The sequence below is a fragment of the Pseudogymnoascus destructans genome (genome assembly GCF_001641265.1).
Source record: "Pseudogymnoascus destructans isolate 20631-21 unplaced genomic scaffold scaffold_6, whole genome shotgun sequence".
In the NCBI taxonomy this organism is placed as follows: Eukaryota; Fungi; Ascomycota; class Leotiomycetes; order Thelebolales; family Thelebolaceae; genus Pseudogymnoascus; species Pseudogymnoascus destructans.
In genome coordinates this window covers 1,282,585-1,308,122 of record NW_020167525.1, presented here as the reverse complement: position 1 = coordinate 1,308,122, position 25,538 = coordinate 1,282,585, and the positions used below count along the sequence as shown (strand labels likewise).

The following is a 25,538-nucleotide window of genomic DNA, read 5'->3' as shown; positions in this document are numbered from 1 at the left end:
GTAAATAACTTGGCGGCATTCGGGGAACTAATTTAGCACATATCCACTCTCGGACGGCGCTCAGCGCAAGCACCCTTGAATCAGCCTCGTTATCATTGTCCCTCCCGCGGGCTTGGAGACGTACACGTTTTAGCCAGTTGCTGTAGTCGCAAAGATGCCTCACATTGGATCCTCTAGACGGTCACTCCAACTCTCCCAGTTTCTTCCCCAGCTTTCCTCTTCCGCCTCATCAATGGGCTGTTGAACCGGCCCCCCACCCGACCTACCCGAAATGTACCACTGTCGGTGACCGCAGCTTGCGCCCCTCTCCTCCACCTTCTCCGAGTCGCCCACGTCCTCCCATTCCACCTTTACTCCCTACCCCGCCCTCGCTCTCGCCATCCTACGCCGTTACCTCGACCACCACCACCTCTGCCTCAGGCAACATGCAGGACTACTATTCCTCCTACCTCCCCGTACCCTCCCCTTACGAAAATGCAGGGGAGATGCGTTGTTGCTCGTCGAGAAGGAATTTTTATTCGTCTTCGCCGTCAAATCTCAGCAAATCATGATCACGCATACATAAACCGTATTGAACCAGCAATTCTGGAATAATACGATTAAGATATAATATTATTCCATTACTGAAGTCGAGATCAATTATCGACTCTATCGAGATATTCTCCTTTTAAATTGTTTCTCAGCCTCCTACTTATGTTTCCAGCTTCCGTTTAGGAATGACCGAAAATGCTGGGTGCCTGTCCGCAGCGACTTGTGTATCATACTTCTGTCTCTGCCCCGCCTTGCCATTATTATATCGATCCTCCATCTATGTTCTCGAGGCCAAATCTGTATCTTCTTTTGGAGCTGACTGCTCGCGATAGTAACGGGCCTCAATACTGCTCTGACTACGATAATAGCCTGGGAATGCCTTGTTGTACCCCTCAGTGATTCTCTTCCACGGTATGTTCTCGTCGTCCCTCTTGCATTGGATGAAGCGGATCTGGTCGGAGGTGTAAGGTTTGTTGGAATGATATTTGTAGACGTGTACGGTTGCAGCGCATGACGCTAATGACGTTTGATTTCCGCTCTGATGCCGGCTATGGTTCGCCTGAAAGAGTCGCGTTTGGTGCTGAGCGTCGACGACTTTGTTCATTGGCAAATGTAAATCTTTGATGGACGGAAGAATAAGCCCAAATTGTTCAGGTGCTGAATGGGCAGTGTTCTCAAGGATGGGATATAGTAAAGGCCCGTTTAAAACACGGAATTCAGCAGACGACTGGCGGTCATCCATCGTGAGAGGAATATGTCTTTTGAAACAATTATTGTGACGGCGATGTAGATAAAGGACCTTTCCCTGGTGACACACACGTCCATCGCAGGTGTAACCAGATGGCTGATAAAAACTTATAGCAAATCCTATTTACTGGCCTACTGGCCTGCACAGCTGAAAGATCCCATCAGCCGTATAGCTTGCCCATCCAACACCAGCTAGCTAGCCCATGTCGTATTTTAGATTCCAACGAGATGCGGGGGACAACATAGGGATAGCATCATTTTTTTAAAAAAATGCTCAGACACATATTCACATTATTTAGTTGAGCAGTCACTTTAATTACGTGCCTAAGCCATGGTATGAAGGGGCTTCTGAAGCCGAGGCCGGCGGCTTTATCAGCTAAGAATTTCCGGTGCTCTATTATAGAGCTGTGGAGCATCATCATAATGGAAGGTCGGAGAGATTTGTTAGTACATGGTCATGGAGCTTCATGCTTTGGCCTAGTGCCAGCAATCATCAGTTCTGGCGCTGTCACTTTGGGGGCAGAAATGACACCAAGCTCCTCCTCCTCTTAGTGATAGTGGCTGCAGCTGGATATTGCGAGTGGTAAGGCGTGACGAGTAGCGCCTGCGGCTAACCCGGCAGATTTCAAGTGGCGGGATCAACTACATCCATAGGAGGTTGCAATGCAGCGTTGGGCGGAGGTATATCTGCAAATGGAAGCTTTTGGTGACAAATAACGGATGAAACGAGAGCGCTTGGAACATGCCGAAAAGCCAATCACGCCAACTCCAAGGATCGTATGCGCGGCGACAACCTCGCATAATCTTAGCCGTCTTAGCGCCGAACATAGGCGGCGCTGCCAAGCCCCGCCGGCCGCTGCCAAGGCGCCATTCCTGCCGCCAAAGCCTCGTCCATGCTTCCCCACCCCGCACTCAAAAGAGGTAGAGCTCAATGGCTAACTGCCAGAATGATTCTATTTGTTCACTTCATCGCTAATTGAGGGCTTGACGTTAATTTACTATACTTCAGACGCTATATCATACGTCGCGTGGTGCAGATGCCTTGTCCGGCTCCGGTGCCTTCAGCCCCAGAGAAAGATCCCTCAAACCCTCTCTCGACAGACAGTAGTCACCACGGGATCCCCGATGACAGGCAGTGTCAGACTTGGATCTCAAGGCCAGGTGTATATTGGTATTGGTATATATGTCGGGCCGTAAATTTTGATGGAGGTCGGTGTTTGAGACCGCCGGAGAGGGTGCTCTGGCTCAGGGTGCAGTGCGCAAGTTGCCAGGCGGTGGTTGACGTATCGCGAGGATGGCGAGGATGGCTCGTTTTTGGTTGGAAAGGGTAGAAAAGAGTATGAGAAGGATCGAGCGGGTATTCTCACTTCAATTTTGCAAATGGACGGGGAAAGCGCGATATTCACACTTCAGCGGAAACGGACGAGGAGAGCGAGAATAGGGACAGTGAGGAGGGTGAAAGCAAAGGCAGAGAAGCGAAGAGGAGAGAGCGAGAACCCGGAGTGAGAGCGGGGAACTGACCGCAGGAAGACCTCGTGCAGATCAGTAATAAACAGGGAAGCAAGTGGCAGTTTGGTCATCCGTCCACTTCTGCCTCCTCTAATGCCAATTTCCAAAAGGGCCCATGTAGCCAACAGAACCTGTCACTTCTGTATACAGGGTTATGATGGGATGTCGTAGATGCAGTGCGCGCGCAGGGGTATTCGCGTCAAGTTGTGGCGCTTTTCGCGGTACGTCGAGACTGTAGCCTTGGCGCATTTACAGGGTCAAGCGACGGTCCCAGATTATTCTGACATCTATAACTTTTAAGCTTCTTAGTTTTACAGACTTCTTTATCCTGGATCAGTCCACAGTATTACTCCATTTCTGACATCTATAACTTTGAAGCTTCTTGGTTTCTTTAAAATACAGTCTTGCTCCACCAGGAACGGACGGGAAAGGCGAAGAGGGCGAAAGCAAAGGGGGGAGGGGTGAGAACCCTGAGAAAGTAAGAGCGGGGAATAGACCGCAGGAAGGGCTAGTGCAGATCATAAACAGGGAAACAAGTAGCAGTTGTTCCATCATCCATCTACTTCTGCCTCCTCCAATATCTATTTTCAAAAGGGCTGATGTAATTGCCTACTTGGGGACACAAGGGCTGTGATGGGACCTCGCATATGCAGTGGGCGCGTATGGGTAATGGCGTCCAGTTTTGGCGCCTATCGCCCTGAGACGAATAGATGTCTTGGCGCGTTCACAGGGTCAAGAGACGGCCCTAAGTACTTCTAACATCTATAACTTTTAAGCTTTTTGGTTTTACACCCCTCTTTATCCTGGATCAGCCCACCAAAGTGTCACAACGTTGCTCAGACCTATAACTTTGAAGCTTCTTAGTTTCTGCAAAATACAGTCTTGTTCATCATGGATCACTTCACGGGAATATCCCAACGTGAGAGCGATATTGTGTGTGGGTGGAACGATGACTTAAACTGCTTCCAATATAGAGGCGATATAAAACGTTTTCCTCCGTTGGCTGGAAACAAGGGTAGAGGGAAAGTAAGTGCCAATTGCCCGTACCAGTGTTACGAGTCATTTTAATGCTATCTCTAGAACCTTATAAAGCCCACTAAATTGAGAGAGCATGATGATATATACCCTCCCATAGAGGAGCCAGTTTATCAGGTCTCAAACGAAAGCCAGGGTAGCGCGGATCCAAGACCTCGCTGTTGTGATCAATATGATATCCCCTGGCAAGATCTTTGCCTTGTAAACCAGATACCACTTCTGAACAGCCTGTCGTCAAACATCGGCCGTTTCGACGACGTCATAATCACTACTGTCAGCGACGACGATGACGAGCCCCATAACAAACCTGGCAGGGTCTTGGAGTGTCGGGTGCATCCTAGCGGCAAACAATACCTCCTGGTGGCATGGTGGTTCAATCGCAGCATGTTGGCAAAAGCTTGCCCCAAGTATGAACATTATTTGACCGGGAAGTGGCCACTGAAGGCGGGCTTCAAATTTATCCTTGGCTGCCAATTTGATGTCATTGACAGTGACACCGTCTTACAGAAGGTCCTAAATAAAGGGTATTTTTGCACGACGATGGTGTATGGCGGGGTGTATCACAAACATGAGATATTCTCACCTGCCTCCGACAAAGACGAGAACCTTGAAATTATAGGTATTAGTGGAGGTTCTCGGAAGCGGAAGACGGAGTTGGTACGGCAGCAAAACCTGCACTCCCTGCTGTTTGGAGGAGTGTAATAAGATTGTTGTTTACTATGTGGCTGTTTTGTTTAGTACTTTCCAATAATTTTATGAATACTGAAATATAAGAAGCTCTCAATGCACGCATAATTGGGAGATATGTCATCGCTTTTAATGTCAATATGAAATTTTAGCAAGGTCATGTAACTGTCAACTTTTGAAAAGCTATATCTATAATCTTAAGGACTTTGCAGGAAAGAATGAACTTCGGAACCATAAAGCTCCTCGGGCTGTCTCTGCGACTGGCAACATAGGATTTGCGTCGCCAAGTGGATACGTGGTACCAACTTAGATGATGACATGGCCTTGGTTAAGAAGACGTGCTGTAACATGTCAGGCTTGCTCACAGATGCCGCATTTGTAGACTCACGTTCTTAAATAGGGATAAAGAGTCGGAAGCTGGAATTGACGAAAACTCGATCGCCTCACGCGACCAACATCTTCCGCTAGATGTGCCGTATGACATAAGGATCTTTAGCATCTCAACGAGAAATTCGGAGTTATACTGATGGCTAGGCATGTCATCGTCTCGCGAACTTTGGTAATGTACGTCGTTGACTAGAAGGTTAGCACTGGTAGACAATTGGATAGATGGCGTACCAAGCTTAACATCTCCCTGGAGAGACAATCTCACGCTGTCAATGCTGATTTCGGAAACCGGCAACGTGCTCATGAGGTAAGTCATCGCCTTCATAATCTGCAAGAATTAGCTTCTCTTCCTGAACGTGTGGCAGAATTACCTCTGCAACAATCGTTGCAATCTCCCACTCTTCTGGGGGCAGCCTGCTGAAGTCGAGATCGAGAAGGCAAATATCCAGACGTTCAGTAACGATGCTTAGTCTTCCATCGTAAAAGTATATATCGAGAATTTCCGCGATATTTGGATGTTGGACCAGTGACAGCTCTTCGAGCAAATGCAGCGGTCTTGGTGAAAACGATTCACGTATAACAGCAAGACAAAATAAGGCCTTCCTATGGCATACGAGAGTGCCTTGGTCTGATTGTAGTTCCTGGAAGAACAGATAGTCTTCTTTAGGGCTCTTGAATTCAATTCGCAGCAAACGTTTCAATTTCCATGGCCTACTTGAGGAGGCGGTATCGTGAACGCTACCAAAGTCGATTGGTTTGGTTCTCCTTATAGATAGGCTGCTATTGGGATCCATAATGTGGCAATGTTGAGATGGAAATGTTGAGAAGCTGGTTGCTATCTGGGCAATGCTTTCATTTTTAAGGGCGCATTAGTAGCGGCTGGTTTTGGCTTCTACAAACAGGAGTGGGGCCAATACATCATCTGTTCTGTTGCAAAATGGCTAAATAGACTCATGTCATTCCTGACAGAGTAGGACTTGCAGGCGATTACGTTGGATGTACTATGGATCCAAGCGCTCTGGCGATGGCTCCCCCAAATCCTCGTCCTACGTCTAGTGTCTACAGCGACGACTCGCCCAGCATGCCCACCATGAGCCAGCTAATCCACGAAGTATCGGAGGAGGCAAAGGACCAAGAATACGAGACAATCGCCTCCTACAGGAGAGAAAACAAGGCGCTCGAGGAGGAACTCGCACTTCATAGAAAGACATGGAACGGGACAATTATGCTCGCAAATAAAGTCATAGAAACTGTCACAATGATCAAAAAGAGCGTCGTCACTGTTGATGTAAAATTAAAAGATGCAGAGAGAGAATGGCTAGCATTTTGGGGTATCTACAAAGAGTCCCCAGGTTCACATCCGCCTTGGATCTAAATACTATCATTCATTTCGAACGGGAAGTCATAACTTGGATCTGAGTATGGCGCTGGGACTTGTGATGATGGTGCATAATATGGCTGTGTCGGATTTGATGATGGGAAAGAAGGTGGAGGCTGAGCAGCGCTTCGTTCTTGGTATGTCCTCTGAGGGTTGACTGATATTGGTTGCTGATGTGAATATTGGTTGGCCGGCTGAGGATTGGAAGATTGCGGCTGCGATGTCGATCCGTTTGGTGGCTGTGAGCTCAAGGCCTCTGCAATAATGCTTCTACCAATAACTTCAAGCCTTACAATCGCCTCATTAGCTACCCCCATTCCCTCCAAAGTAGTTCTAATTCAATCTATCAGTGGAAGCTTTAAAAGTAAAGATGGAACATACTGTGCCATACTATCCAAGGCCGGCTTAATTTGCTCGACTTGCGTCTTCAATTCCGCTAGAGTAGCCGATATACACTCTAGATCATGTTTTACCTGTAGGTATCGAGATTCAGAGGAATTTTCAGTAGCTTTCTGTGGAGGAGTGGGTTGATAAGGACTGCGACGTGGAGATAGACGTGGTGTTGTGCGCTGAACTCGGTTTGTTGGATGCTGCAGCCCGGCCGCAGGCTGAGAAGATGGCTGTTGGCTTCCATTTTTGGATTGATATTGTTTGTACATGCGAAAAAAGTTTGCCATTTCAGCATCGTCGTTAATGTTTGCCATAATTCTGGAAGGGCAGTAGCACAAGCTGTTCTTGCCACAACACTTGACTTGGTAGTGTTATCACAACGACCACTCGCAGTAAAGGATACGCAAAAGGGGTTCAAATTGAGGCGATCGCAAAAGTGCTAAACATGGACATAAGCGTTTTTACATTCAGTCCGTTTCCAGCTTTACTGGCTTAAGATATCAAGGCCAAGGGGCCGAAAGGGCAGCATACCAAAACGGATAAAAGGGCGCCAAAAAGCAGGAATACCTTCTTGGCATGCAAGGGTGCCGTCTGACCGAAAGTATGTCTCGGCGCTCAAAGCAAAAGAGGTAAGGGCGTTGGTTTTCATGTCACGATGAGACTTGGCAGGGGTGGCAGCCTTGGCAGGGCCCCTCCTGTTAGCGCCAGAGCATGGATCAACGGCTGGGAGCCAAAATCGCTCGGGCGCAAGCTAGAATGCATACACATCCCTGCTGCTGCTGAAACCTGAGGGATATCTATGTAAGCGACAAGCGCCACCAACGACATCACATTCAAATGTTGCCACCATCGTGTGCAAAGCAGCCATTTGTGGCGAGGAATGTTGGGAGCTTCTTTCACACAGCGCGAACTGTTCTCTCGTGTGTTTGCCAGCATGGAGACAGTGTGGCAGCATGACCCTTCAGAACCTATAATCTCACCAGAGCGCAACATACGATGGATAGAGATCAGTACATAAGTCTATAAGAGTCTCAAAGGCTCACAACAAAGATCGCTATCAGCAACATATCTATCTATTCCCTTCACCAGCTTTAACTTCCCAGAAAACGCCCATAATGCTCGAAAACACCAACGGCACGCCCAGGTCTACGCCAGAAGCAGAGGCAGATCTCTACCAAATGAACTCCAGCCGAACCGATGCACTTCTCCGTGGCTACCAGGCCGTGGCTGAGAATCGCCGAAATGTGGATGAGTGCGTCAATGATTTACACGAGACTTGCTCTCATCTTGAGAAGAGGTTCAGGGGCGTATGCGAGACGTACGATGGCGAGAAGGCCCAACTTCAACATCAGATAGCCAGACGCGAAGACGAGATAACTCAGCTTGAGGACAAGCTAGCCAAACTTTGCGAGGAGAATCGAGTCGCCAACGAATGCATGGCGAACCAGAGGCATCTGATTGATACGCTCCAAGCTCAACATCACCCGGAGCCGGTTATGAACGGACTTGTCCAACATGGGCTAATGCTGCCGCAATTTAACGACACACATTCCGGCCAATATCAGCCCTACCAACTACTACCCAGCCAGGACTTCACCATGAAACTAGACCCGCCAAATGACATCGATTACAACATTGGGTCCCCCATTGAGTCGCCCAACGATCCATACCTTGTGATGTCTGACGTCGCTGAACCGGACAAGACGGCCTTACAATTCTTGCTGCACCCCACACCATACGAAACATCTGCGGAGCGGGATACTGATCAGGGAGAGAAGAGGGTTTACAATGAGAAGGATAGATTGAAACCTAGCAAAAGCGGAATACGGGCGGTTACCATCAGTAGCAAGCTGTGCTCCATATAACAGCATTCTTAGTAAATCACTATGAGAGTATATGGTACCTAACGACATTGCATGCATATGAATGTCACGTGAAATGGGAACTGATGACAGTGTATGCATAGAATGTGCTGCGTACAAGGCGAGTCAGTTCTGGCAGCCCCTTCGTCTTCCATTTTTCTTCCCTTCTAACTGATCCTTCCCCTGAGGCCTCAAAAGGCATTTCATTACAATGGCCAGTAGATAACCTTCTTTGCCATGGAGGGTGATTTTCATCGCAGCCGCACTCAGCAATTGCGCTCTCATGCCAGGTCTTCCATAGACGGACCACCTCTGCTCAGCCCAGTTGACAAGGTCATCAAACTTCATCATGGCTCTACTACAGCCATTGAAGCGACTCACGAGAGGCTGGTAGCTTCAAAACAATACCCAGTCCCTAGCTTTACAGAAACAATTGAGCAGTTAGAGAGGCATGGTAGTAGTCTAAATCACGAAGCTACATATTTTCGGAAGATGGAGCCCATTCGAAAGAAATTCAAAAGCGACGTTTCATGGTGGGCCAGAGAGCTTAACGATGTACTGTCCAAGTTAGACGAAATTGAGCAAAATGTTGACCGTGAACGGACTCTACCCAGCCAGACCCACCAGCTAAGCCCGGTCGACAGGATCATCAGTCTATATTTTGATTCTACGATAGATATGGAAACAACCTCTGAAAACTTGCAAGGCCCGAAGCAAAATGAAATCCCAACTTCAGCAAAAGAGATTGAGCAGCTACAGAGGCGTAATGGCAGTCGCACACAGGACGTGGCATATTTGCGACGGAGAGAGACACCTATGACGGAATTTAAAGATAAGGTTTCGTGGATTGTGAATAAACTTGAGCGTGCGCTGTCTAAGTTGGGCAAGGACCAGCGAGAGGTTGATCGCGAATGGGTCCAAGAGAGTAGGGCATGTATTCAAAAGCACCCTTCATAGCTGTAACATTCACATATTCGGAATTATATTTTGTATTTTCAAAACAATATATGATGCTATAATTATTTCCTTGATCCTGACTATCCATCGCTACTGCTTATGGTTTGAGGTGGTGAGTTTGGGATATCATTCGTCAGCTCAACAGAAGGCGAGAGTGGGCGTGAACTTGTGCATATATTAACAGATGAGTCACATGGTGAGACTTGGAAAAAAGAAAAAGCTATGGCGGGAGTACTGTAGTAGGGGGAGGTTAAAAGCGGCCATTTCTCAGTTCAAAAGTGTGGGTGGATACCGTATGGCGGGTGGCAAACAAGGTGAGACATTTAGAAAAAGGCAATGGCCGGGGAGGTCACAAAGTGCTTATTCTAACAATAGATCTGTCAAGAAATGTGGATGGCAGGTAGATCATGTTGGATGGCAGAGCAGGTGAGATATTTGCAAAAAGAGATCGTCGAGGACGTCAGAAACTGCTTATTCTAACAATAGATCTGTCAAGAAATGTGGATGGCATAGGTAGATCATGTCGGGAGTGTCCGAAACTGCTTATTCTAACAGCACTCTTTAAAGAGGATGCTCAGACGCTTAGTGAGATGAGCCTCAAGTAACGTATTATTCAACATGGGGAGAAACAATAGCAGCTCGTCGATTACAGAGGAGACGATGGAATCCGTATTACGGACGATTAAATTATTAGAGGCTGGGATAAGGGGACAAAGGGCTATGAAGGCCATGGCCGGCACAGGAAAAGGATATTTGTGTATTGGCGGGAAGTCATTATTAGACATATAGTTCGTCTCTTTTTATCCTGCATGCTTCAAACTAACCGAACTAGTGGAGGATACTCCGATGAAGACCTCGACTCGTTATCGAAACATATCAAAGAAAAGCGCCCTCAACTACGCACGTGAGGCTTCAGATACCACTGGAAAAGGAAGAGACTGATCGATGTGCCTCCGTCCCGAGGAGTAAGGCGAAGTGATAGTGAGAGGCTGGTGATGATGTCCCGAGTGGCGCGAGTACGACTCCATCTCCTGCGCCTCCTCATAATCCTCCTGCGCGCGCGACGACGTCCTCCTCCTCACCACCGAGCGGCGCCTGCGGTTCATACTCCCATTCCACCAGTTCTTGACGCCGTTATCGCTGCGGCCATGCAGCCGCCTCGCGATCTCCGCCCACCGCTTCCCGATCTCGGATACGAGGCGCTCGATGAGGAGGCCCTCCTCGGGGCTGATCGGCTCGTGGTTCAGGGTGGGCTTGAGGTTGTGGTGGTAGCGCTCGCGGCACTGTTTGGTGGAGCGGGAGCTGATGAGGGAGGCGATGCGGACCCAGTTGAGGGGTCCTTGGGTTTGCACGAGTTGGGTGAGGTAGGCGTCTTCGGCTTGGGACCAGGGCCTGCGTCGGTGGGACGTCATGCTGGGAGGAGTAGGCCTGTGATTAATGACTCCGCTGAAATATATAGTTAGCCGGTGTTACATGATAGCTGTTTGTCGATACAGAGAGGGATGGTGTTTTAAGTTTTTCCAAAGAGAATGACTGCGCCTTAATTGATCCTCGATAATCTCAGATATAGATAAAGACTTACTCTAGTGGTTTCGTCTGGCCAGAAGTGCGAATGATGCCAACGAACAACCTAAGAATGGCTGGTGAAATGTTTATCAAGAGGATATGTTTATCTGAAACGGGTGGGCAGGTGCAGTTTGGGGCCTCAAAGTTGGAGACTCGACAAGCAAAGCGGATCGAATTTTCTGCAGCGTACGAGTTGCCTTTATTCATGGGCGATTCACACTGACGAATGGGACCACTGCTACTAGTGTTGCCGCCCTATCTAACGCCCTTTTATTTACCAGGCAATAGCCCCTTTCCAGCCGCGTTGAGCTGTGTGTTGGCGGCGTTTTGCGCGCTATTTCTGGTGCCTTGTTTTAACCCAATTCCGAGCTCCACCCCAATAATACCTTTACCTGTAGCTCCCCTTGCCCTTGTTGATCGACTTTTTTTCACTCACCGTCCATTTTATGCAGAATTCCAGCCTTGTGCCAATGACAGACCCAACATGGTGTATATTCCCTTCGTCAGCCTCACCCTCAACAGCGACTGTCCCCATCACCCGTGTCCCCATCACCCCTGTCCCTATCACCCAGGTTACTGATCCCCACCATGACCCCCTTTTGACACAATGCAATGATTTGCTAGCGTGGGTATGGGTGTCTCAAATAGCGACCCGCTATTATGTACAATTAGAACTGTCCACTGTTCGTCACGATAACGAAGGATGTGCTACTAAGATGTGCCTTCCTTGGATGCGAATGCAACTTCAAGGGAGTAGTAGGGAACGTAGTTGTGTGTGTGAATCCCGTGGCAAGATTTGACACACGACTGTTTTGACCTCTTAGAGCGGGCAGCTTGTTGTACAATGGTATGAGAACAAGGTTCGTAACAAGATAGAAAATTGCATATATATTTTGCTAAACCCTTACTGTTGCCAAAATGCATAGATTATTCCATTATGAGTAAGATATCCCCCCCTCCCAACTGCTTCTGTTTATAGCTCGGGCTGACTTTCATCATCTGCAATATCCGAGATCTTTTCGATCCGGGCAATGAATTGGTCCTGGTCAAACGGCTTTTGACGTAAATGTAGGTTCGAAGCAATTTTGCACTTCTCCTGCCAAATGGATATCGCACGCATTATGTTCTGTAGCACATGTTAGATTAGTCTATTTGGCAATCTAACTCCCTCCTCCAGCATCCAAACCCCCAATGTTTATCGAAGGAACTGCTCTGGATCTTGATTATTCTATCGCAACAGTTGAAGGAGAATTATGCAGCAATGATACCGGTTGCTACGACAATGAATGAATCGCCCTCTGACCAATAAATAAATTTATTATTATTTAGCATTGGTAATAAACCTAGTACTGCCGGATGTGTACATTACTTTAGCATAGAAACTATTTATATATCCTCTATCAAAGATCCACTCTCAACTTATAAGTTAGACTTACAGTCCTCACTATCCCCCTCGCTCATTAACCTCCACCTCCAATGTCCCGTTCTCGCACCTCGACTTACTGCCATGATCACTATCCATCTCCTCGTCCTCGCTCGGAATATGTTGATGCGGAGGAGGCAAGGACTGGAGCGGTAGTCCTCGCCTCCTCCGCATCAACATATTCCTTCCCTCTCCCTCCTCAACTGCATTGTTAATTACTCGAGCTGACTCTAATTATCACCAACCACCATTCCTTCCCATTGTCGCTCCCACATATGTCATCCATTCGTCTCTTCTCTTCATAATTTTCTCTATGAATGCGGGATCATCGTTTTGGCTGTCAACACTAATCCTATTAATTTGCCCGTTTCCAAATTCGGATTTGGCTGAGAAAAGGCTGGCAGCAGTCGTTTTCCGCAAAGTTTCCTCGTCACATAGTGTCTGCAGCGAGATTGTTGATGCTGTAGCCGTCCCATATTGTATGCAGCTGAGAAGGGAAATTGTTGATGCTGTAGTCTTGCTGCAAAGCTCCCTCGTTACATAGTGTCTGCAGCTCAGCAGGGAGATTGTTGATGTTGTAGTCGTCCCTTATTGTCTGCAGCTGAGAAGGGAAATTGTTGATGCTGTAGTCTTGTTGCAAAGTTCCCTCGTCATATAGTGTCTGTAGCTCAGTAGGGAAATTGTAGTCTTGCTGTAAAGCTTCCTCGTTACATAGTGTCGGCAGCTCAGCAGGGAAATTGTTGATGCTGTACTCTTGCTGCGGAGCTTCTTCGTCGTAGATCATGCGATCTTCAAACGCCAGCTCACCCTCCTTCCTCAACATCTCGTTCAGTGTCTCGTTCAGCGTCTCGTTCAGCGTCTCGTTCAGTGTCTCGTTCAGCATCTCGTGTCGATATAATCTCTGAGACAAACGCTGGTTCTCTTTGAGAACATTCGACGCTGCGTCCCGTATCTGAGGGTTGATCTCGACGCCCTCCAATTCGTATTTCCGGACTCTCCGTTCCAAATTTTCGACATATGCCTTCCTATTTGCTCGGGATCGCCTTTGATTGTTGCGAATGTGAACGTCCTATAGTACGGTGTTAGTGACCTCCTTGTGGATTTCCTGGGATTCGTCAAGTATGGGCATTTTGGATGCGAAGTAATATATGCTTACAGGCATGCCAATTGCTTGTTGCGTAGCAAGACGGCGTTAAACTTTCATTTTAGAGATCTTTGCGTAGCCAGGGCTGTGGTACTTGGCTTAGGGAGGTTGTAGTGTCTTGCGGAGTGTGGGGGGTGAAATAGATAAATTGATCGATGAGAGGAGTCAAGAAGAACGGTTATTACGCAGAAGTTGTTGCATGTAGAGTGTGATTGAACTTGAGAATCAGATGAGAAATTGAGATAGTGGCCTCGTTTGTAGCAACTTACATATAGGGCGGATGTTTGAGGGATAACGGCACAATACAGATTCATATTACCTTCAAACATCTAGGTTGAAAGTAATACACTAGGAATAATGGAGATGACAAAAATGAACTATACAGGAGGCTGAGACATGGTAACTATCGACGAAGAGAAGCATAAAGCACGAATGGGGGTTACTTTTGCCGGGGGTTCGCAGTAGCAAAATTACGATGATAGTTATGCTTCATTATTTCCCTGGTACTTCTGCGCGAGTGAGCGAATGAGCGGAATAGAATGGATTAAACGCCGTCCCTGCAGCACGCTGATCCCATCGCCGATCCTTTGTGCAGATCCCTGTGCGCTATTCGACAAAACTCAAACACCTACCAGTATCTGGGGAAGTGGAGGAGCTCCCCCCAAAAGAGTCCTAGCTGGGAAGTAGTTCGAGGTTCACAGACCTAGAGCATACAGCAGTGCAGCCGCGTTGTAGCAGCCAAGGAGTGGAAAACGATACAGATGAGAAAGGGCTTGCCGTGGAAAAAGATACATCGGGCTTTTATCCGTGCCTTTCCGGACAGGAGCATCAGATCGCTTCAAGTGCACTATTGCAACGAGTTAAAGAACAGAGACTCTGAATCTGATGATGAATAGAATTATTTGTTAATTGTATGGGTTTTATCTTCCGTGAATTCCCTTGTTCTTCGTAAATTCTAGATGTTATGGCGTTACTATGATGCTCGTAACTCTGGGAACTTTGTTAGTTTAGCTAATTAAAGTCGACGCTAGCTTCGAACCATTTGTTGAGAACACGAATGCTCTAACTATCTCGTAACTTATGTCTCTTGAGTGTCTGTTGCACTGTGTCCGTCGCTGCATTTCAACTTTTCTGGATCATGCTGCGAAGTAGTGGTTTGTCACGTGATATTAATCAAAGGTCTAAACCTGTCACATTTTTGTCCACAAAAGGTGTGTCCATTGGTTCATCACGTGAAAAAGGTGGCGTTTCCCAAGTGCACTGACTCGACACCCTCGTCCATCTCCCAACCATTATCCACTCCACAAAGGTTGCGTTGAGTAACATACTCCTCCCCCATGGGGCTGTCTCAGGGGATTTCTACCCTTATTTACTGTATTGCTCAGCCGCTCTCTTGCGAATTTACGGACAAGCCCTCTGAATGCAAAAAGTAACCCAACGATCCCTGCTACAGTCTTGCAATCCTCACAACGCGACCCTCACTCGCAGAATGTTTAGTTGGTGGCGATGGATAATGTCGTGGCGAATTCCTGTGACCGTTTTGGCTCGGATTACCAGTACGATATCATGGTTATACATGAGCTACAGTGACAAGGCTTCGATAGAGCAGGATGTGGAGAGTGGCCAAAGAACCTCTTCCACTATTGAAGAGGTGGACCATGAAAGACCCAAAGAGCAGACGCATGAACCCCAAACTCCAATATGGTATGGGTTAAACTGGAGCTTAACCCGAAGCTCCTTGTTTCCTAGAAAGCACATTTGCAACTGCTGACTTCCGACAGTATCATCGGAGCTGAAACTTCAAGCAATCTAACGGAAATAACTGGGGCTGGTCGGGATATTCCTGATTTCGGAATTTTGCAGGTAAGAAGCGACCGGTATTCTGGCGAAATAACTTGCTGAAGTATAAGATAGTTAGACACATACGACAGCGAGCGAGCTGATTCTCGCAGAGGCGTTATCTCAGGAGGGAGTACAGGCTTGATATATCTCCTACCTTCTGGGTATGTGAGAAAGACAGCCTACCCAGATTCAACAAGAAAGCAGAGTCTTCGAGATATCGAGCACGAGTACAAAATCTATCAGAGGCTTCCGCGGCATGACCTTCTCCTGGAAATGGTGGGCTACTCCATGGAACACGGGCTCATTCTCGAATACATGCCAAACGGCAACCTAAGGGAATATTTACAGACAAAAGCTGCGGACGTGAGCCTCGACCAGCGACTTCAATGGGCTTGTGATGCTGCTGAAGCATTACACCTTGTACATTCCCACAATATTATTCACTGCGACGTGAAGCCTGAGAATTTTCTATTAGATTCCAGACTCCGGTTGCGGATTATAGACTTTTCGGGCTCGTCCATTGACGGGTCGTATTTCTCGGCGGTTGAGAGCGCCAGATTCTGCCTTCCACGTCCTTGGGAGGCACCCTCATCGATAGTGACAGACGTGTTCGCCTTGGGGTCAACTATCTACGAGATTATGACCGGCACGCAACCATATGCGCATTGTACAGATGAGGAGGTAGAGGCCTTATTTGGGGAAGGGACATTCCCACCAGTGGACATGATACCCTGCGGAGAAGTGATCAAGAGATGTTGGCACAGCGAGGTTCATTCAGCCAAGGAGATATGGCTATCAATCAAGGCTGAAGTACAGAAGTTAAAAGGTAGGCGTCTTTAAGTAAAGTCAACTTTATACTATGGAACTTCTCTAATTATTTTTCAAACAGATACGACTGGCGAGGCTTCAGCCCAGCTCAGTCACTGATTTGTATTGTCCCTGTCTCTTCGATGGGTCTAGCGCGAATATCCCTCATCGTTGTGCGTTGGGCAATCGTCCCTCCTTTTTGATGAGCCGATTTCCCTCTCCTTCAGATCGTTGCCTGTGCAGTCCGAACCACGTTCCTGAGCGGCTGTGCATCTTTTCGTTCGAATGAATTTTTTGATCGGACACCCGCATTTGTAGATATAACTTGACACTTCCTTGTCGCACATTCTTCCGAGTTAAGGGATGTGGCGATGGGACTGATGGGGTGAAGGTATGGACGTTCAGGTTGAAATCTTGGCAAGGTCAGCATGTAGAACGTATGTTAAATAGAAGGGACACGTACAATAGGCCAAGTTAGTTGGAGACTTCTTGAACCTGATTTTCACGCAAGGCTTGGGATAAATAATCATCGAGATGCAAAGGGAGGCATTACTTTATACATAGAGCCAACTCTGCTGCCTAAATTCACCGATGAAGCTCCCATAAAATTCGACTTTGCAATATGCGACTCGTTGAATCTGGTCGCGTCGACATATTTCGTGGCTGTTAAATGCGGCACCATATTGGTCCATGTGATGGTGGTTGCCTTCCCATATCTGTGGAATCAGTCACGAAAAGATCGTCTGTCTATGAGTGGCGCCCTGCATATGTGGTGGGCCTGTGAACTGCCCAGGTGCCAAGGTGAAGAGGGATACAGGAATTTTGGCTTCGTTGAGAGTTGTTTTTGGCTATCGTCAAAAAGAGCGCCACCACTGCACATTTAATAAGAACTGCGCATTTACTTATGGGGTATTTACCAAGCAACGGGCATCACCAATGGCAGGAAAACCAAAAGGTCGAGAGTTTACATTGAACATGAGAATCTCAAAGCCACCAAGGTACAGATGTCTAGCCTGTGGTGGGCCAAGATCCCCGTCATATCATGTAAGACACCCCCCTAGCGAGCCTCGCCCAGCACCGGGCCTATGCCGGGAGTGTTTCAAAATGGAAAGAAGGACTGAACCTCTTCCCGTATCGACAGTCACTATACACGAAATACATCATTACCACACCTACATATGTCAACATGGACAGCATTGTATGGGTCGTGCGGAAAATCCACCTCAGGAACAGGTAGCTAGGCCAGTAGAGCTTCCCATATTGCCGGCATGCCCTGCAATAATAGAGCTTTCAGGAGAAGAGCAGGGAGGCAAGTTTTTTTCTCCATCTCAACTGTTGGAGCGTCCACCGCCACAGGTGATGCCTTTGAAAAAACCCAGTTTTTGTGATGGCTTTCACTCTAGCGGAATCTGTAGCTAAATGAGTTGTTGTCGATGTAATCTCTAATATAATGCTTTCGTTCAACTAGTTTTCAGGTATAGAATTATCTATCTCCAATAAAGTTTATCCCCACACATCAAACTACCAGTCTAACTTACCAATCGGCCACATTATGTATGAGACACGAAGAGCCACTTAATGTACTTATTCCCTTAAGATAACTTAGTGCTAATCTAATCACCCAAGCTCCTCATCCGCGTAGCATCATCCACCCAAATACGTGTATTCTTAAACGAAGGTATCAAAATGTTCGTTATAAGTTACTTAATCAATTTAACAGCTTTGTGGAGACTTTGTTTACAAACCAAGTTTCATAGAATTAGGACGCCTATTATACGTGTAGACTAACGTGCATCCCTGCATCACGGGACACCCCGTGACGGGACAAACTATTGGTACTTTGAATTCAATCGATTCTAAATTTGTGAGTCCATTGAAAATTCCAGTATTTTTGTGTCAGTCGTGTTGTGTGACCACTCCTGAACAGACCAAACCCCGGTTACTCTGAAATTTACGATCACGTCGTCGCTGTCGCACCTGATTGCAGAGGGCCTCATTTTTTCCTACTTCCTCAACGTAGAAGGGACGTTAACTTTAAAGGTAAGAATAATAACTGCATAAATTAACTACTACTAACTTATTGTAGATCGACTTTGTTTTCTAGCTTAATAGAGAAAAATTAACGAAGCAGAGACTACGGTTAAGGGGAAGTATTGAAATCAGGACATTTAGAATGATAAATTTTATAGCGTCGACACAAATCTGGATTAGATTTAGTGAGGTCCTGATCCCAAGCCACTAAGCCATCGCTGTCTAGGAGATCACACCTCCATTTTCCGTTTGTGTCTGTATTAACTACATAGCTAATGCACCCTGTATTTAGATCACACTTAAAAAAACAATTACTTAGGGGTAAGGAAAACTGAGCGATAATATTTTTGCTATTCGCGCAGCCATTAATGGGAGTTGAAGAGCATTGAGAAGAGTAAGTGCTTGTGCTAGATATGGTTGTACCCGTGGTCCTAGTAGGTGACGAGGAACTACCAACTGTAGTAGAAGCTGACGACGTGAATTCAGTAGCGTCGTTTACTGTAGTAGTAGGGGTTGGAGTAGGGGCCGAAGTAGTAGATTCAATACCAGCTGCACTAGAACTAGGAGCTACATAAGAACTTAGACATGTTAGAAAGTTTCACCATAATAAGAGAAAAGCTTGCCTAGTAGAAGAATCTTTACAAGTGCATCCTGGATTAACACTCCTATCATCGTGACGGTGTTTATAAGATGTGGCTAGATGGTGACCAAGTACAGAGCTCAAGAAAGCGAAGACAGCTAGTTCTCTGAGGAACATCTCGACTTGAAGGTAAAGTTATGTTTGAGCTAATCAGCTAGATATTATATACTTTTACTACTATATGCTAATGAAACAGCAACAAATGGCTTAAGTCGAGCTCGCACTGGCATTAAGATGCTCCATTTGTAGAGCTTTCAATAATGTATCTAAAATGCAGAAATTTACAGCCCCTTATATAGCTATAAGCCAATAAATACTATGTGCATTTTAGCAAATATTTTATTGCACACGCTACTAAACTACAGTACTGTACTCCATATTTTGCTGCAAGGGCTCAATGAAAGTGCCATGAGGGTTTTATCTGCTATGCAGCAAGAAAGAGTAAGCGGCGTCGTATCCATGGCAACGAGCATCTAGACATGATTATAGCCACGTTCGATCTTTCTACAGTACCACAGGAGGTTTTCAACGTAAAAAATATCATAACCCTAAGTTTATGAAATTTGGAGGGTAACGACGTATGCGACATGTGGTATCCCTTCATATTTGTTAAGACACATCCCAAACCCCAAACCCACCAACAGTAGCAAACAGCTATGATAAGTTTCATCTTTATGTATAAAATTGGAATTCATAGCTCAAATTTAAGGTAGAGCTTAAATTACATATCGCGACGCAAGAAATACTGGTAATTGCTATACCCAAGAAAGAGTGTGAGAAAGTTTATGTCGCTGTTTAATTATCTATATCCATGCTTCAATTACGAAAGAATGTCTTAATTACTCAGCCTAACCGTTTCTTCAAATAGCAGGTGATTATTAGACTCAATGGGAAGAACGTCTACAGGTAAGCGGCCGTTTATTAGCGCCATAAACAGAGGGCTTGCAGCTTTCAACCTTGTTAAAACTTCATTTCCTGGCTTTCTTACCCTCGCACGGATTGTCTCGAAGAAGGTCTTCCGATTGGCTATAGTTAACGTCTCTAGACTGTACGTAGAGTTTGAAACGGCGCATAGTGCAACACTAGGATGGTCTAGATAGTCCTTGAATATATCAGCTAATTCGGTCCAGATTGATGCTCTCCGTGCACGTTGCAAGACGAATTTCCAGTTATTCATATCAGTAATTGCAAGCTCCTTCATCACCCGAGAGATTGTTGTCTTAGGCACTGGGCCGCGTTGATGTGGAGTCCTGTTCATTTTTTCCATCTCAGCCCAGAACTGACGAGAAAACTCGTAGTGTATATGATGTTGTCTTAGAGCCCGCTTCTCTGCGCTAATCATAGTCCACAAATGATGAAGCTTGATGCTCTTAATTTCTAAATTATCCTGGCATTTTTGTAAAGCTCGTTGAGTGATGACAGCCTCTCTTAGTGTCTTGACTATGCATACCTCTTCTCCAAACAAATCAGCTGGCTGAGCTGGGCTCTCCCTGGAAGTTGAGAGTGGCTAAACCTGAAGATCCACCTCATGTTCGGATTCGTTAAGATCATCTGAAGTGTCTGATTCTATAAGGATGGGAGGAGATAGGGACACAAATAAACTTGCTGACATATTCTTCTTGCCTTTAAGAGGTTTTTTCTTGAGAGAGAGGGCTGTCAACGAGCGCCTGTCAACGAGCGCCTCTCTTTGTTTGAACTCTTCAAGTTGGGCGCTAGACGGATCGAGACATAAAGCTAAGAGCTCTGCTAGGACTCTCTTCCTAAATTCGGGTATGATCGCTATGGCCTGCTGGTTAGACAGATGTGGCTTCCCTGAAGCCATAAGGCGAATACCGAGGAGGACAAACAAACTGCAATCAACTTCGTTGTTTTGCTTGGGATTTGGTAATGCTGGAACCCTTTGCTTTTTGGGAAACCAATTACCAATCCAGTCTAAAAATACTTGGGGTGGTTCCCCGCCAAGGCTATTGAAGTATCCCCACTGCACAATGGCGCCCTTCTCCTGCGATTTAATAACAGCAAAAGTCCAATGGAAAGCATGATTAATAGGAATAAATATAGAATACTTTCCTGTGTCCGTCAGCTTTATAAAAGGTTTCCATGGCCTTTCTAACACCATTCTTAAGATAAAGGTGGTTTGGATACCTTGACCGTGAGGGAGATTAGACCTCTGAAGAAGTTCAATATACGCATTGATAACCTCATCATCAAGGTATTCTCCATGTTTAAGACGCCAAAGTGACGAAGCTATATTAACCTCATAACCTAAGTTCGTAATTGTTGTAAGGACTGACGAACTTCGGTGGTTCTTAACTTTGATTCCCCGGACAATAACACTATCTAGCCTCTTTGAGGTTTCTAACTCCCAACCAGGTGTAATTTTTGGTACGATTTCTAGACCACTATGGGCCGGAGTCGTCGTAAAAGGGTACAGCGCACTTGATAAGACAGACGTCGGTAATTGTGAGGCCTGGGATGCGGAGATAAGTGAGACGTTAGATGCAGATGCTTGTGCAAGTGAAGCGATGGGTGCAGAAACTGGTTTATGTGAGACCTTAGATGCTGACGCTTGTGCGGCTTGGCTCTGAGATGCAGATGATAACAAATGAGGGACTATGGACGAAGTAGACTGCCATAATGGTGGGATTATAGAGGATGCAGACGAAGTTTTAGGCGGGACTATAGATGAGGGTGCTTGTGTACGTAGGGTCTTATGAGGCAACACTGGAGTTGCCTTCTTAGCATTGTGATTGATGGCTTTAAAGGTAATCAATTTTGCTGCCTCCCCAGAATCAAGAAGTATGTTCTGCGTCGTGCCAAGTGCTGTCGGATCCCTCTTCTGGTCCTGCTCCAAAAGCCTACGAGCTTCCTCTGTTGACCTTGCAATGAACAGCTTGTACTTATCTTGTAGGTACTTTATGTTTGCGTTGTTTATAATATTAGGACAATCCTTCAACCACCAGCTAGACACATGCATTGCTATGGTGTCAGAGTCGCCTTTTACGACTATGTCGAAGCATTTAAGTGGTTGTGAAGGAGGCTCAAGGTTAATCCAGGCACTTAAACCACCGCATTTTCGAACTGCTGCGCACATATCTATTGCAAAATTTCTTCTTGACTCGACTTTAAGTGCAGTTCCTACAACAATCACCGCATCGGGTTTTGACCTGAGATCTGAGGCACTAACCATGGCAATAGCTGTCGTATCTGCATAGTTATAGTCATCATAGAGCCAAACTCTAGGTCTCATGAGAGGAATATGCCTGGTTCTTTCTCCTTCATTGTTTTTGCATATAGCGCAACATGGCAGAGCTCCCTTCTTGAAAAGTTCTGGGTTAAACGAACCTAGATGTGTTGGATTCCCTTGACATTTAACAGTCCTTAGGTCTCCATGTAGCTGAATCGTTGTCGGCCATGGCTTCGTTTCTGGCAGTGGTATTTTAGTTCCGAGGGACGGTAGCTGCGTGTCTAATCCGTCAATATTTTGAGTGTACAAACGATGCAAGCGGCCTTCTTTAGCAAGCTCTTCAATAACGTGGTGAAACTGAGTTGGGCTTGCAGATCTTATACTGCTGTACATTCTGCACATTGTCTCGTTAAGAAGCGTTGTAGAAGCATCGTCATTATATGAGTTCATGCTAAACACGTCTCTGCCTTTCACTGGCAAATCTTGGAATGTAGCGACTACATTGATTAATGACTCTAGATAGAAGGGAGGGGCTACCTACTTCCTGCGGATGCTGAGATTCCAGCTCCCACAATGATTACAATTCTCTTTCTCTGGCGAAATGCATCTATTAATGGACGCAGCTCTACATGCGCCACATAATCTGCTACGGAGCCGAGGTCAACTTCCAATACCATGTTTCTTTTGGTTTTTAGCGGTAGTGGAATTATGGGATTATAATGAGAAGTCTAAAAATAATGGGAAGTCTGAAGTTGTCTTATGGTAATTATTACTAACTAATGCCCGCAGCCCGTTTTGGCTCCTCATTGTAGAATTTACGGCTTCAAAAATAGCCCTACTCTAATATAGATCACAATTTTGCAGAGACTCTAGTTCTTATCTGATGGCTGATAATCTAGCTCCGTTAGAGTAATGTCTTTGCTAAGAGAACTATGTAGAATCAATCTCAGCTCATCGCGAATCTTTGTCGACGCAGATACTATATGCTGTAAGCAAAAAGCTGCCTTATGGCATTGCAGACTTACCTGTAATAAGCATTCTAGGTGATTTCGTACACAGGGGTAAGGTTTCTAACTCGTCAATTTTCTCGTCTGGTTGTTGAACATCTTGAGCCTCATTCGTGATGTTGCCTTGCCATCTTCCAACCTTCCCTACTCTCTTCTTCATAATTTCTTCCATAATTTCTTCTCGTCCCCTTCCTATTTCCTGAGCTCTTTCCTCTGCTGCTCTTTGTGCGGCTTCATTTTCTCCCATTTTTCTAGCGTCCATCGGCGCTATTTCAGCGTCGAATGCTCCTTCAAGTGGGATATGCGTGTCATATACCATTGCTCTTTGGCTGAGTTTATTAAGGAGGACCAATTGCGTTGAGTAGAGTGAAATTGTAAGTGCCTAGCAGACTTAGTAAGACAATACGTATAGGCATACTTTTAAACATACGCAGTTCTTGCCTAGTTTCTGAGCCTCATACAAGACCCAGTTAAGTATGGGAACCACTGCGTCGTAGAGATCTATTATATAGAGTTAGACAAGTAACCAATTTGTAAGTCAGACTCACCTGTGTCTTCAAATTCCCAAACGAGGCGAATTCGAAGGGCTCGAGCTTCGCGGGCAAGTACACCGTGTACCAGTCGCTCTAAAAGTGGCAACTGTGCTACAATGCCATAACCACTTGCGACCATGAAGAGGTACTCGTAATCTCCCACTGGTATGGAAGCACCATGTGGCCCAGTGAATAGGACCCTTCCTAGTCCCATAGTCTGCCCGCTCACATCCATTGCCTTCGACTGGAGCCGTTTAGTCCAACCACGGCGAGGTTCAATGATGAGCATTAACTTTGTCTGCTGGTTACCTGTCCAGGAGGCTACTACAAATGGATGGGTCTGCATAATTCCAAGAGAGCCAACCCAGATATTAATGTATTGTCCCGCATCTATTTGCAATGGCTTCGGGCAGTGTATTATAAACTGGACCGGATTTTTGTAGCCATCTGAATTTTCGCCAACTGGATATTTGAATATCTCTCCAACTCTAGGCAATTTTCCCCACCTAGTATTCGTGAATATTCCTATGAATACTCCATTGCGGCGTACTAAAAGCAGCGCTTCAGCTGTTAGGGTTGTCGCATAGATCCCTAGGCTGATGTAGATGTATAGAACCAATTCTGACGGGACATGCAGCAGAGCAGAGACAACAAGTACAGCTGCTAGTGTATGGTGCAACCAGAGAAAGATCTCGTAACACCGCCTGCGGAGAGGATACCAAGACAGTAAAGTAATCAAGACAAGAGAGGACCCGCCCTATTACATACAGTAAGCAACACGGCACTTAAGCATCAAGGCAGACTTACAACTACTGCAGAAATTCTCTTCACACCGCGTAATATGAACCTCCTAGGTGACAGAACCATGAAAACTGCATGGAAAATCACCATTGCGCATGACATTAGCCCAGCGGAGCGATGTAATGCGCGAAAGGCAGTCAATGAGACACCAAAGATATCAGCAAGAAAACTTATATGTGGGCCTAGAAATAAGGGAATCAAGTTTATTAGTGAGAGGCTACCAGCTCGTAGACCAGCCTGCATAATGGTCGGAACGGGAGGTTGGAACACAAGGCAGAAGGAGTTGGCAACTATGTATACAAGGTGGATAATAATGTCTGCTCTTGTCCACGGGCCTATAAATCGATGCCGGTAGATATAGTAAGGATATGTTAGGTACCTAATCCCCTTATGCACAGAGCGCCATCTAGGTGGTATAACAACTGGGAGAATAGGAAGCAGATTCATAAGAACTGGGATGAGGAGGAAGCCTCCCAAGGCGATGGCTTATGCTAAAGTGATGTGCATGATTGGGAAGATGTAGGTTTGATAGCAAAGATACTAGGCGTCGTACTTGTACTCTTATAGTATGCCAGTGTTAATAAGCCGAGAGCGCTGCCTATTGCTGATTGGTAGCAAGCCACACCTACGATTTGCATTTAGTTATACATTAAATTAGGATAGAGGAGCCAAAAAGTGCGCGTGGCTTACAATGCAGGATGCCGGCTGGTAGAGCCAGAACAAGCCGCTAAACTTATATGTCAAGGTCTTCTTTGTAGCAGAGCTTAGGAGTTGCATGGATTTTAGAAGCAAATTTTGATATTAATAGGCTAGAGGACTAATTAAACACTATCTAAGCTACAAACTTCGGTATTCTAATAGGGCAGCAAGGGCGATAGCAGGGCTCGTATTAGTAGTTATGACCAAAACTTGTCAGAGGCTTCAACAACTTAAACTAACAAAAATTAATGAAGTAACCAATTTAAAGGCGTTGATGACATATTCCAGCGAATTAATGGAAGCCAGAGTTAGCCTAGGAGATTGAAAGAGTGTAGATGATTAGACTAAAACAAAAAGGAAAGAATAAACCTAAGG

The 25,538-nt window shown here is 46.0% G+C and overlaps 11 protein-coding genes across 11 annotated transcripts; 5 read left to right on the top strand and 6 right to left on the bottom strand.

Annotated features, from left to right (window-relative positions):
• Positions 1 to 808: 808 nt before the first annotated feature.
• Positions 809 to 1,273, bottom strand: VC83_03544 (uncharacterized protein; the record flags this gene model as incomplete). The annotated part of the gene is made up of 1 exon (XM_024467190.1): positions 809 to 1,273. One exon carries the CDS (start codon positions 1,271 to 1,273, stop codon positions 809 to 811), a length of 465 nt encoding a protein of 154 aa, XP_024325619.1.
• A 2,405-nt stretch (positions 1,274 to 3,678) lies between these two features.
• On the top strand, positions 3,679 to 4,524 carry VC83_03543 (uncharacterized protein; the record flags this gene model as incomplete). The annotated part of the gene is made up of 2 exons (XM_024467189.1): positions 3,679 to 3,813; positions 3,868 to 4,524. 2 exons carry the CDS (start codon positions 3,679 to 3,681, stop codon positions 4,522 to 4,524), a joined length of 792 nt encoding a protein of 263 aa, XP_024325624.1.
• A 182-nt stretch (positions 4,525 to 4,706) lies between these two features.
• On the bottom strand, positions 4,707 to 5,690 carry VC83_03542 (uncharacterized protein; the record flags this gene model as incomplete). Its single annotated transcript, XM_024467188.1, has 4 exons — positions 4,707 to 4,850; positions 4,898 to 5,085; positions 5,128 to 5,224; positions 5,268 to 5,690. The coding sequence occupies 4 exons, from the start codon at positions 5,688 to 5,690 to the stop codon at positions 4,707 to 4,709; spliced, it is 852 nt and encodes a 283-aa protein (XP_024325625.1).
• A 209-nt stretch (positions 5,691 to 5,899) lies between these two features.
• Positions 5,900 to 6,271, top strand: VC83_03541 (uncharacterized protein; the record flags this gene model as incomplete). Its single annotated transcript, XM_024467187.1, has 1 exon — positions 5,900 to 6,271. One exon carries the CDS (start codon positions 5,900 to 5,902, stop codon positions 6,269 to 6,271), a length of 372 nt encoding a protein of 123 aa, XP_024325622.1.
• Positions 6,272 to 7,779: 1,508 nt separating this feature from the next.
• VC83_03540 (uncharacterized protein) lies at positions 7,780 to 8,529 on the top strand (the record flags this gene model as incomplete). The annotated part of the gene is made up of 1 exon (XM_024467186.1): positions 7,780 to 8,529. One exon carries the CDS (start codon positions 7,780 to 7,782, stop codon positions 8,527 to 8,529), a length of 750 nt encoding a protein of 249 aa, XP_024325623.1.
• A 234-nt stretch (positions 8,530 to 8,763) lies between these two features.
• On the top strand, positions 8,764 to 9,483 carry VC83_03539 (uncharacterized protein; the record flags this gene model as incomplete). Its single annotated transcript, XM_024467185.1, has 1 exon — positions 8,764 to 9,483. One exon carries the CDS (start codon positions 8,764 to 8,766, stop codon positions 9,481 to 9,483), a length of 720 nt encoding a protein of 239 aa, XP_024325818.1.
• An 896-nt stretch (positions 9,484 to 10,379) lies between these two features.
• VC83_03538 (uncharacterized protein) lies at positions 10,380 to 10,895 on the bottom strand (the record flags this gene model as incomplete). Its single annotated transcript, XM_024467184.1, has 1 exon — positions 10,380 to 10,895. The coding sequence occupies one exon, from the start codon at positions 10,893 to 10,895 to the stop codon at positions 10,380 to 10,382; it is 516 nt and encodes a 171-aa protein (XP_024325817.1).
• Positions 10,896 to 12,902: 2,007 nt separating this feature from the next.
• Positions 12,903 to 13,634, bottom strand: VC83_03537 (uncharacterized protein; the record flags this gene model as incomplete). Its single annotated transcript, XM_024467183.1, has 2 exons — positions 12,903 to 13,541; positions 13,629 to 13,634. 2 exons carry the CDS (start codon positions 13,632 to 13,634, stop codon positions 12,903 to 12,905), a joined length of 645 nt encoding a protein of 214 aa, XP_024325812.1.
• Positions 13,635 to 15,129: 1,495 nt separating this feature from the next.
• On the top strand, positions 15,130 to 16,385 carry VC83_03536 (uncharacterized protein; the record flags this gene model as incomplete). The annotated part of the gene is made up of 4 exons (XM_024467182.1): positions 15,130 to 15,320; positions 15,398 to 15,479; positions 15,531 to 16,284; positions 16,348 to 16,385. The coding sequence occupies 4 exons, from the start codon at positions 15,130 to 15,132 to the stop codon at positions 16,383 to 16,385; spliced, it is 1,065 nt and encodes a 354-aa protein (XP_024325811.1).
• Positions 16,386 to 20,443: 4,058 nt separating this feature from the next.
• VC83_03535 (uncharacterized protein) lies at positions 20,444 to 22,800 on the bottom strand (the record flags this gene model as incomplete). Its single annotated transcript, XM_024467181.1, has 2 exons — positions 20,444 to 22,620; positions 22,665 to 22,800. The coding sequence occupies 2 exons, from the start codon at positions 22,798 to 22,800 to the stop codon at positions 20,444 to 20,446; spliced, it is 2,313 nt and encodes a 770-aa protein (XP_024325810.1).
• A 192-nt stretch (positions 22,801 to 22,992) lies between these two features.
• VC83_03534 (uncharacterized protein) lies at positions 22,993 to 23,898 on the bottom strand (the record flags this gene model as incomplete). Its single annotated transcript, XM_024467180.1, has 4 exons — positions 22,993 to 23,102; positions 23,149 to 23,512; positions 23,561 to 23,631; positions 23,679 to 23,898. The coding sequence occupies 4 exons, from the start codon at positions 23,896 to 23,898 to the stop codon at positions 22,993 to 22,995; spliced, it is 765 nt and encodes a 254-aa protein (XP_024325809.1).
• Between the last annotated feature and the right edge of the window lie 1,640 nt (positions 23,899 to 25,538).